The sequence below is a fragment of the Pyxicephalus adspersus genome, chromosome Z (assembly GCF_032062135.1).
Source record: "Pyxicephalus adspersus chromosome Z, UCB_Pads_2.0, whole genome shotgun sequence".
Taxonomy (NCBI): Eukaryota; Metazoa; Chordata; class Amphibia; order Anura; family Pyxicephalidae; genus Pyxicephalus; species Pyxicephalus adspersus.
Window position 1 is genome coordinate 18,610,191 of NC_092871.1, and position 12,056 is coordinate 18,622,246.

Here is a 12,056-nt window from a genome sequence, read left to right on the forward strand (position 1 = left end):
CTTCCCCTAGGTCACTGAGAACTGGGAACAAAACACGTAAATTGTTGTCAATTGAGATGTGTGATAAGAAGCCATCGTAAAGTTAAAATAACGTCTCTGTGCAGAAGTGGAGGCTATGGATAATATCTGACTTCCACCTATAATCCTTTTGATATAGTTACCCTGTCATTTTGACAACCATTCACACCTTTAGCCATGTTATTGGAAGGTTTAACATCTATGCAAACTTCTTAACACCAAGAAAGGGATTATGTTAGTAGTACAGGACAGTGCGACTACTATACACCTCCTAGTCTTGTCCAATCAACAAATGCAGTGTCAGATTCCTTGGTGATTGGTGTTTGTGCTGTGTAGATATGAATTCTAGGTGATTTCCTACACTGGTAGAACCGATAAAGTGAATCAGAAAGCTGCAAAACATCTTTAATGTTACAAGAACAAATACAGTTAAATGATTACTTCCTACTAGATTTATTAAGACTAAAACAGACAGGCTAAACAGATAAGCTTTTGTTCCGTCCAGCGTTAAAATAAAGATGGCGGCTTATGGTCCACCTTTCTTTTGCAGGTGCTTTTAAAGCTTTGGATAAAGATGGAGATGGGAGGATTAAAGTGACCATGCAAGAGGTAAGTTTAGCTGGTCCTCCGATTTATTGTGTGCTTTTGTATTGCACTTTGTCCTCACTGACTGTCGGCTTTTCTTTCAGTGGCTGCAGCTAACCATGTACTCATGAAAGGGAACGGGACCTGCCGCCCAGAGCTGTGAAAATAGGAACTTTCTTCCTTCTGTCCTTGCTGTATACAGGCCTGGTTTTATACACTGTACTGCGCTCAGTACTTCTCCCTCCTTTGTAAACTTCTGTATAAGAAATTTTACACTTTATTATTGGATCTCCATAGCCGGGTTCACAGGGATGTGTGGATCCTGGATGGCCGACACAATTTTCTGTGTGACGCTTTTCGCTGTCTCAAGTGTATGCGCTGGAATGCAAAGACAATATTAAAACACAGATTTAAAGAACCAAGTTGTGTGTTGTGCCTCTCATTAGGAATCCTCAAAGCCAAACCCTAGGGAGATATAAAAGACACAAATTATAATCATAAATAAAAAGTTTTTTACTTTTAATGATAAGTTCCTGAATTGTATCTGATATCAGCCACCTGTAGTTCTTGTTCAGCGGAGCAGGGCTGGAGTGTGGGAGGAAGAAGCAGTACGAGGAACCAATTAGTCTGTATACTGACAAGAAGCCCTGGCACTTATTAATGAAGAATGACACCTATTCTGAAGTTTTATATACTCCTACATTTATCTAAAACTTAATGAAAAAGATTTCCTTATCTTGTTAATACTGCAAGTACATAATAATCCCAAGCAGTGTTTGAGCCCTGCCCACTTACCCCCTATTGACTACAGAACACCTGATATATATGTGTGTGTATGTATGTAGGTATGTGTGTATGTATGTACACATATACATTTTAATATGGTATGGAGAAGAGAGGAAAGGCATTATGCAGGCCAGTAGCTGAGAGCTTGGTCAAGCTTGATAACACTGCTAGAGCTTTAAGCCAGTTCACTGCAGGAAGTTTGAAGGGCAACAGACTTGTAGCAGTCTGTTCCAAATACAATTAGGTGTAAGCCTGTTCAGGAAAAAAATAATTATTGAGATGGTCAGAATATACAGGTAGTGCCTGGGTTACATAGTTACAAGTTGAATCTATGTAAGTCAGAACAGGTACAATATTTTAATAAATGCAATTAGGACAGATGTTTATGTCAACATATTAGACAGCATGGTGTCAGTTACTGTATAAAATCCTCAGTGTGAGGTATTCACAAACAAAGCAAAAAAAAAAAATTTATGGAGCCTAGACATTCACCAACTTCTGAAACAAGCTGTGCTTTGATATGCAAAAAGAAACTGCAGAGTTTGTCTTGGTTACTCATTAAAGAGTTACAAGATGTTACAGATCAGCAAAAGATTTCTTCTGCATGTCATGCAACCCCCCTCCATCAAGCCTCCCTTCTGCACACAAACAAGCAGGAAAGCCTCATGCGTATCAAGGAGTTGTCCGTATGTCGGATGTCCTTAACTCCGGGGACTGCCTGTAAAGTGGAAGGCAGTAATTGTAATGATATTCTCGGACTGATTTTTGATTGAGAGCATACAGTTAAACCGCATACAGCCTTTCACCACTGTTCAGGGAACAATTTAGGGCTCAATCATACAGTTTCCATGAATTTTGTAATAAAGGTGCAGACCATTGATTTTAATAGGGCTAGTTATTTTATGTAGTCAAAACAAATCCATGTCCATCGCTCATCCGTGATGCGTTGGAACATTGGACAGCATGTCCATGCTTCAGAATGAACATCAAAAAAGAACTAAAATGCAAGTGTGCATCATATCTGATTGTACACCATGTCTATTATATAGATATTATCTACAGAATGTGCCCTAGGCACCTAACAATAGGTGTTTAATAAAAATGAATGAAGCAAGGAGCTTTCTTCTTATGATGAATATTATCAGAGGTTCCCTTCAGTGAATGTCCCATATCAATGTTATTTGAAAAATCCAATTAATAATATATATTATCTCTACCTTTTGCCTGAGCATCCCCATTGGCTACTGAGGCTTCTAATTATTTTAAAAGATCAATAGAAGGCTTGATGGAAAAGGTCCAATTCTGAAATGTACACAGTGTCCTCACCAGCCCCTTTTAGCTGGACGCACCACCTGGCTCTTCAGTAACCACCCTGCTGTTTTTAGGGGGACACTGAAAAGTTGGGGCATAATAAAATGATGATGATGGAAAAATGGGACAAATTCACAATTATAGGGGTTACTGGATTCATATGGGAACACAAATTGTAAAGTGTTGCCTTTTTTTTTTTTGAATAACGTTTTTTATTTTGTTGAAGTTTAAATACAAAAGTCATCCATGAAACAAGTTAATAGAAATTTACCAATTTGCAGTTGGTTTGAACAAATATATATTAATTCTCTTGGGAGGTAGGTACAGAAGTGGGGTCCCTATTTTCTTGACCACCTGCCCACAGCTTCTTCCCATCCAGCCTAAAAGAAACCCTAAGGAGATTTCAGATGTGATGATCTAACTGGCTTTGGGTCCATGGCAATGGCCTTTGTTCGTCAATGGATGAGCCTTTGGACCTTGTGTCCTTGGAACCCCATTGACTCTTGTTGAGCAGTGCCCATGGCAGATCAGAGGCCTTATATGTTCAGCTTTACGTTGCACTTTATTTTTTCTGAACCTTTCATTATCCAATTTTACCTTCTATTTAAATGCAAATGCTTTTTGAAAAGAACACCGGTGGACACTTTTCCTAAACCACAGAACCATACTCTAGCCCATGTTTGTGACAAGTTCACTTTAAGGCCAACTGAATGGCCCTATTTAACCAATCAGGACTCATTTTATTATATCAATAAGCACGCGGAGATTCTGATTGGTGGCTAGTACACTGGCTAGGCTTTTTGTACACTGCAAAAGCCTGAAGTTGTGAATGCCATTCACCCTTCCTATATACAGTATACTGGGTTTGATTTATGTATTTACATTCCCCGAGATTAGAGAAAATAGACTATCATGGGAAAACCTGGCTAATCCAGCCAACCTGCAATGGTTCTGGTCCAGGATTGAAAACATTTGCCAACATGGCTCACTAGAGGAATGATGTACATGCAGTAGATTTGAAAGTCCCAGGAGCTTTTCAAAGGCTTTTAAAGCATATTAAAAATCAGATTGAACTATTATGAGCAGTGAATTTTACAAGCCTCTAACAAACCAATACCAACTGTTTTTAAGAAATCCATTCCAGGTTTGCTGGATCCCCCAGGTTCTCCCACAAGAGTCTATAATCTCCAGTCTTGGAGAGCTTTAATAAATCAGGCCTTCGGTGTTACATGTTTGTTTGGGTTTTGAAGGCTTTTTAGGAACCCAAATGCCCACCATTCTGCCAACAAATGGCTTCACTAATGACATCCATGGTGACCGCTGATTACTAGTCTGGCCAGCTCCATGGAAACGTGCTGCAAAGAAGAAGAGTTAAAAATAATGCGATATGTAATTTTGTGGAAGATGACATCTCCGGGTCATGTTTTCTCACGCTGCTTTGCTTATGATGATAATAATGGTCCCCCTCTAAATATAAATCTCCCCCTCCTTCCTCTGGGAGAAGATAAATAGACCCTCATGTTCTGCTGTCATTACACTTTCCCGCCCTGTGAGGAGGATGCTGTTTCCATGGCGATGTTGCTAAGACGTTGCTAAGGCTTCCTGCAGCTGGCAGACCTGGAACGCTTTTAGAAGTGGCTTCATCGCATCATATTTATCAGCAGTGCAGGCAGGGACATGTAGAGTCTCAGTGATATTTTAGCTGCAGGTTTAAAATTCAGGGTAAATTTTTTAATTAAAATAAAAACTTACTGGCTGAGATTTCAAGCAAGAGACCACAGTGGTGCATAAAAGGCGGAGCTTCACTTCCAAGGGAAACGCCCACCTGCTGCTGGAACGGGAGAGACAGGTGGGGTGTTTGTTGTGGATGTCAATGTGATGTTATTGTGATCTCACCTGGGGAGAATTAAAGGAGTCAGGAATCTTCACTCAACAAACTTCTGTTTATTTATATCACCTGATTGGGTAGTTAAAGTGAAACAAAATTTGCCTGCTTTGTGACTGGACAATTGGGTTCTATTTATAAAATTGTGAATCTGACATTCCCTGATGGGAATAAATTACTGCCATTGAAACACATAGACCTAAAATATTCCCACAAGGGAATGTCTGATTCCCTGTTTTTTAAATAGAGCCGTAGAGTTGATTCTCAACTATTTGAGCAACAAAAACCTCCATGTGTGCTGTGATAAAGTCTATTTTTGTGTCCCCGATAATGGGCCCCATGTATGAAGGTGATAAAACCCAATCTATAGGCCCCAATCAGATTTAGAAAACTAAAACTTGGTGGCCTTTAGGGAACTGTGCAGACAACTGTTGGAATTGATATTATCTATTCAGGATGAAAATTTCTTTTTTCCTTCCATGCAGACTGGGCTGTTGTAGGGTTGGGACAAACTATATCACTGCTTGGTTTGCTTGCAACACTTGAAATTAAATCATATAATTAAAATAATGCTGTAACTTAAAAAAGTGTTAGTTGGTGTTGGATTATAATGTATTTGTTGTTTGCTAAGTCTTTTTAGAACTATATGTGCATGGTATATCTAACACTATAATGTATACAAGGTGACAACGCTGATTGGATGATTTTACTGTACTGTGTTGTCACAATGTACAAGCAATAAAACTGGGTGGGAGAGTCATAAAAACACAACCTGCTGTGTTCATGCTCCCAACAGATAGCATCATATATGTATTGTTTTATATCCATTTAGTTGTTTAATTTTGTTTAAGATTTGTTTAAGATTGTTTAATTGTTTTTAGTTCAACACTGCTTTTTTTCTGCTTTGTCACTTAATTTGTTCCAGTTCCAGCATCTTAAGAGTTCCAGAAATTGATTCAGACTTTAAGGTGCAGCTAAAATTCTTTGCTTTCCTTTCAAAACATCATGGGAGCCCGAGGCACTCAAAACGAGTATGGCAACCTCTGACATTGCTCCTCTCCTTTTTATTCCTTGGAGCAAAATTCTGAGCCTCTCTGACCAATAGAAAGGGATCAAAGTGTAAGGAAGGTGTGGCAGAGCATCAAGTTTAGTTGGATGTGTTAGATTTTTCAGATTTCTGGGAATTGTAGGGTTAGACTAGGTTATGGCATGTCTAATGCTTTATAATAGTGAAGAGTTTCCTCTTACTGCTATAGTCTATACTCCTGAATTCTCCATACACAGAGAGGTGCTTATATTCACAATCTATACTTTCCCTATGTAGATGGTTTCAAAATTAAGAATTTTCTGCTTCAAGATTATCAGAAACAGCAAACTGCAACTGCTTATGGTTATGTTAGCCTAGTCATTCTCAACCAAGGCTCCATGGAACACAATGGTTCCACCAGATGTCCCCAGCAGGGGTTATTTGAGCTGTGGGTCATTGACTTCCCATTTATAATTCTGGAACTAACACCACTTGGCAGAGTCAGTTGCATGAAGCCCAAGGACCTGTTTAGCTTTCCGTAAAGGGGGACGTTCTGACCACTATTGCAACGAAGACAATCTTCCCACTGACATCCAATGCATATTGCATTTTTCCTATTGATTTGCCAAGTGGTGTTCCAGGGCCAACACCACTTGGCAAATCCACCTGCATGAAACCAAAAACCTAGGTGGAATAGGTGGAATTCTGACCACTAATGCATGGAGGACAATCTTCCCACTGATGATCAATCCAAATCATTTCCCCCATTGGGGGTTCCCTCAACATGCAACAAATATTTTAAGGGGTTACTCAAAAAGGCTGAGAAAGGCTTTGTTGGCTATTCCCCAAGTTCTGCAATAAAACTAAAGAAAAAAAACATCTAACGATCCTAAAGGATCTGAGATCCAGTTCACTGTGGATAAAGCATGGGTTCCAGTTGTCATGCGTTCCTTCCAATTTCCTTGAGAAATAAAAGCTGTACATAAATGAAATCCATATCAGTCAAGGCTTCCAAATTCTGATTAAACTTTCCTAATTCTTTCCATTAGCCTTTTAGTTTAATACTTTCCAACTTTACCCCATGTCTGAGGATGGTCTCACACATTACAATCTGTCCTAAGTATTTGACCTGTTTGTTATCATAGATTTTTTTAACACGGTTAATATGTATTCTGATATGTGCAGTTTATATTTGGATGTTGTTTCCTAGGACAGACATACTGTATATGTCCCCATCCATATACACTATTCTATATCATCCAATACTTCAACCATACTGTTTGAAAAACAGGGACATCATTAAAAATTCATTTTTATTTATTTAAAACATTTACAAGCATACAAAAAATCTACAAACATTGCTGTACAGTTGATTCTTAACAGTATTCAGCACAACCTCAAGAAAGTACCAGAATGTACTATATATTGACTCCACGTGAGCTTGCTCCCACTCGACGCGTTTCGCAGTTAATAATGCTGGGTATTTTTCTAAAAATAAAGACAAAAATGTCCATGAAACATATAAATATGCACATATATGTAGTCACTATAAGTCTTATGATGAACAATATGTATCTTGGTAACATTACATGTGCTGTTACCTTGCGTATGTAGATCAACAGCACCAAAAAACCTTCTATCTTATTCAACATTGTGCCCAAATGATAGTTACCTTCAAATTTTTTTTAATGCCAGCCTCTAGAGTAGGGGACCCCAACCCCTGGCCGTCTGACAGATGAGCTGCGGCTCTGCCACATCTTCAGTGATTTAACCAAATATTTTTTTTTCATTTTTAACATTTTCCTTATTTTGGGTTTTATAATCTAAAGTAATCATTTAAAGGTTTATTTTTAGTAAAACACTTTTCATGGTTATATAATACATATGTTATTCAAATCTAAACTGAGAAAAGGGGCAACAGAGAAGGAAGGATGAATGGAGGGATTTGGAGAGAAAATTTGTAGATATTCATTTTGGTTTATGGTTAGGATACATTTTATTACATTTGCAGACACTTTTATCCATAAGTAGTGGCAGCCAACAACTCTTCATGTTCTTGGTTCCAATATTTGTCCTTTGTATTCACTTATGCCAAGCCCTTTCCATGCTTCCCATTTGCATTTTTATCTTTCTAATTATTTTTATTCAATGTTTTATCTCCAGGTCATTGTAGACTAAGATGGAGAATAAGGGGAAATTCGATAGCGACTTACAGCTGAAACGGCGTCTGGATCAAGTCACCGATGAGGTGAGTGACAGCTGGAAGTAGGTGTATGTGGGGGGAACAAACAATGGGAGAATCTGACATTCTGATAAGAACATATTAAAAGAAAAAAAATATAAATGATAAAAAGTGTGTGCTCATTTCTGTGTTGTGTGTATTATGTCCTCCTAGATCTCACAATGGGGGTGATTTACTGAAAGTAAATAGGCTGTTCACATAAAAAGGGATAATCCAATATGTAGGGAAATTGTGCACAGTAGATGATCCATGTGTGTATATATGTAAAGCAGAATTCGATTTTAGATAGCTACCATTGAGCGATGATGGGGTATAATCTGTCCTAGGTAGGGAAGACCTATTGTGTGAAACAGAATGCACAGCCATCTGTATGCTAATACAATTAATCTTCATTACAACACTATTGAACAAGTACAGAAACCTGAACAAAGTAGTAAATGATCAATTAAGAATATTGTCATTTGTCAAGAGATATAATTGGGGAGATAGATGACAGAGGATGGGAAATGTGCTCTGTCCATGATTAGAATGACTTATCTGGAAACATGGTGACATCTAGTGGTTATAGATGAGTATAACACCTTCTGGTTCAATGTGATTTCTACAACTAGACCTTTTATTATTATTATTATTAATATTATTATGATTATTACTATTATTATTATTATTAATAATAATAATAATAATAATAATAATAATAATAGACAGGATTTATTTACCATCAACATATTATGCAGCACTGTACATTAAATAGGGCTTGCTATTTCATAAAGGAAACTAAGGCTTGGGGAAATTTTATTCTTCTTCATGGAGTCCAAAGAGCATTAGATGATTAATGTCTTGGCATGAAAATCACATAGGTCAGATGGCCTATCTAGTTAATTTCATCAGATTTTTTCTTTTGTCTGGGTGATAGAAAATGATAGGGAATTTTTGCCCTTAGAAACCTTTCACCTTACTTCCTGCTGTTTCTTTGGGGCCGGAAAATAGCTAAAGTCTCCCTTATTAGACAATACAGGTAGTCCCCGGGTTACATACGAGATAGGGCCTGTAGGTGTGTTCTTAAGTTAAATGTGTATGTAAGTCGGAACAGGTACATTCTTTTTTTAAATGCAATTAGAAAAACTTTATGAAGCCTAGACATTCATTAACTTCTGGAGAAAGCTGTGCTTTGATATGCAAAAATAAACAACTGCAGAGTTTGTCTTGGTCATTAAAGAGTTACAAGAGGCTGCAGAACAGCAAAAGATTTATTCTGCAAGTCATGCAAACCACCCCTCCCCCCATCAAGCCTTTGTCCTGCACACAAGCGAGCAGGGAAGCCATGTTCATATCTAGGAGTCATCTGTATGTCAGATGTCCTTAACAACTCGGGGACTACCTGTATACAAATATATACTGGAATAGAAAGTATTTTCAGTGGCAACGCTATGCAAGGCATTTTTCATTTTCTGCGTTACTTTTTTGTTTTAAGAAGCCATAGTAATGGAGATAATCTGTTTGGGGATGGCGGTTCTAGAGAAAGCTCAGGTGTGTGTTTAGTGTACAGTATGTGTTTTAGTGTGTATGACTCCACATAACTATCAATGAGGGGTCCTGAGACCGTAGGTTGCAGCAATTTCTGCACTTCTGAGCCTTATCCTTTTTTTAATAGGGGAATCACAATCAAAATAATGGGGGATTTTTAGGTATACCTCTGAAAGGTGCTACTTTAATATTTAAAATGCTACCCTGGGTATAGAATAGTCATAGCCAACAATAGGGCCCTATGCAGAACTGACTTGGTATGCCCTTGATGAGCTGACTGTTGGTTAAAAAGGGTCCAGAGCCCTCGTGCAGCGACACACTTTTCTCCTCCTAGAACAGAGAGTGCCCAAATCTTTGCACAGACAAAATCAGCTTGTATTTTGCAAGCATGGACAATTATATTGTCACAAGGAAAAAAAAAAGCTGCAGAGAAAACAAATTTAATGAATAAACTGTATGATACATATAATTAAAGGCTTTAAAATAAGTTCAGTGGTAGAAATGTTAATGCTTTTTATCTGGATAAACACATGTGTAATAACCCGCACATTTTCTCTTTTAGTCTCTGGAAATAACCAGGCGCATGGTGCAGCTGGTGGAAGAGGTAAGTCCCCTTATGGCTGATGATGATGACTTGACGGTCAAAGTTAGGTTACTTAAGGGAATGTGAATATTTCATATTGGCAGCCAACATAGGTGGGAAATAATAAATAATAAACCAGATAACCCCAAGGTTACCTGAAAACCAGGTCAGAAATAATCCAGAGAAATGTATAGTTTTATGCAGATGATTACCATGGTGGGGCTCCCAGACCTTTAAATTAGCCATCAAACTTAATAAAATTTCAACTGCATGTATACTGTCATTTTAAAATGTATGCATAACATATGCATAATGTCAAACTAATTTTCTGCTGTTTATGACATATTGCGGAAAATTCTCTGTCCTGGAAAGAAGGAAAGGAGAGCAGAGGAGAGAAAAGGGAATTCTCCTAAACAGTTGTCATCCATACAGGTGTTACAATTAATATTTCCATTACTTTCTGTCTAAATGATGATGGTCATAGGACAAATAGAAAGATAAACCTCCCAAACTGGGACACAGGTAATAACAACCTGACAAGGGTTCTAATTTTCCCCAACTCCGTCTGAGCTAACAAGGAAGGTTTGGCTATGCATGTGCTTTAATATTTTGTTTGAATTTGCCTGTTTGGCAAAATCAAGTGTTCCTATTGGCTGGTTGCTGTCAAGGGGGTCAACCCCTTATGTCTATGAGCCGATGGAAAGGCTGTCCACTGTTTACCATAATAACAGGCTCACAAACTGCTGTTTATATTAGTAACTGTGAGCCTGTAGATAATGTAATATATAAAGATTATTATTAATAACATCATCCATGACGTTTTTGTTTCTGGCTCTGTGTCCTGACAGAGTAAAGATGCTGGCATCCGGACCCTGGTCATGCTGGATGAGCAAGGAGGTGAGACTTCTGTCCTTGGGGTCCTTCCAGAGAGATCCATGTATCCTTCCAAGATCCATTTATAGTTCTCAGCTCCCTTTAAAAGACAAGCGGATATTGTCAATGTATTATTAGAGGATTAGGGAGAGGGCAGAGGAGAGGATTGGTAATAGGGCAGAGGAGAGGATTGGGGAGAGGACAGAGGAGAGGATTTGGGGAGAGGGCAGAGAGGAGGATTAGGGGAGGGCAGAGGAGAAGATTATCCAGAGGACAGAGGAGAGGATTAGGGAGAGGGCAGGGCAGAGGGTTGGGAAGAGGGCAGAGGAGAGGATTGGGGAGAGGGCAGAGGAGAGGATTAGGGAGAGGACAGAGGAGAGGATTGGGGAGAGGGCAGAGAGGAGGATTCGGGGGAGGGAAGAGGAGAGGATTGGGAATAGGGTAGAGGAGAGGATTTGGGAGAAGACAGACAGGAGGATTTGGGAGAGGACAGAGAGGAGGATTAGGGAGAGGGCAGAGAGGATGATTGGGGAGAGGGCAGAGAGGAGGATTGGGGAGAGGACAGAGGAGAGGATTTGGGGAGCGGGCAGAGAGGAGGATTAGGGGAGGGCAGAGGAGAGGATTAACGGGAGGGCAGAGAAGAGGATTGGGGAGAGGGCAGAGAGGAGGATCCGGGGGAGGGTAGAGGAGAGGATTTGGGAGAGGACAGAGAGGAGGATTTGGGAGAGGACAGGACTGGGGAGAGGGCAGAGAGGAGGATTGGGGGGAGGGCAGATAAGAAGATTAGCGGGAGGACAGAGGAGAGGATTAGGGAGAGGGCTGAGGAGAGGATTGGGGAGAGGCCAGAGGAGAGGATTGAAGAGAGGGCAGAGAAGAGGATTGGGGAGAAGTCAGAGGAGAGGATAGGGGAGAAGGCAGAGCAGAGGGTTGGGAAGAGGGCAGAGCAGAGGGTTGGGGAGAGGGCAGAGGAGAGGATTAGGGGGAGGACAGAGGGAAGGATTGAGGAGAGGGCAGAGAGGAGGATTGGGGAGAGGACAGGATTGGGGAAAGGGCAGAGAGGAGGATTAGGGGGAGGGCAGAGAAGAGGATTGGGGATAGGGCAGAGGAGAGGATTTGGGAGAAGACAGAGAGGAGGATTTGGGAGAGGACAGAGGAGAGGATTAGGGAGAGGGCAGAGGAGAGGATTAGGGAGAGGGCAGAGGGGAGGATTGGGAATAGG

At 39.8% G+C, this 12,056-nt stretch overlaps 2 protein-coding genes across 3 annotated transcripts in view; both read left to right on the top strand.

Moving 5' to 3' along the window:
* CAPNS1 (calpain small subunit 1) overlaps positions 1–1,021 on the top strand; it is a gene marked incomplete in the record, with an annotated part of 18,943 nt that extends 17,922 nt beyond the window's left edge. Inside the window, 2 exon segments of the mRNA XM_072430959.1 lie at positions 569–627; positions 708–1,021. Of these exon segments, the coding sequence (XP_072287060.1) occupies positions 569–627; positions 708–734 (86 nt within the window).
* Positions 1,022–1,165: 144 nt separating this feature from the next.
* LOC140344050 (synaptosomal-associated protein 25-like) overlaps positions 1,166–12,056 on the top strand; it is a 17,483-nt gene continuing 6,592 nt past the window's right edge. Inside the window, exons 1-4 of one of the 2 annotated variants that reach the window (XM_072430961.1) lie at positions 1,166–4,549; positions 7,776–7,860; positions 9,944–9,985; positions 10,813–10,861. In XM_072430961.1, coding sequence (XP_072287062.1) covers positions 7,792–7,860; positions 9,944–9,985; positions 10,813–10,861 — 160 coding nt within the window. In that variant the 5' untranslated portion in view covers positions 1,166–4,549; positions 7,776–7,791. Of the gene's footprint in view, positions 4,550–7,408; positions 7,861–9,943; positions 9,986–10,812; positions 10,862–12,056 lie in introns of those variants that run through there. The other variant, XM_072430960.1, reaches the window with a different exon arrangement.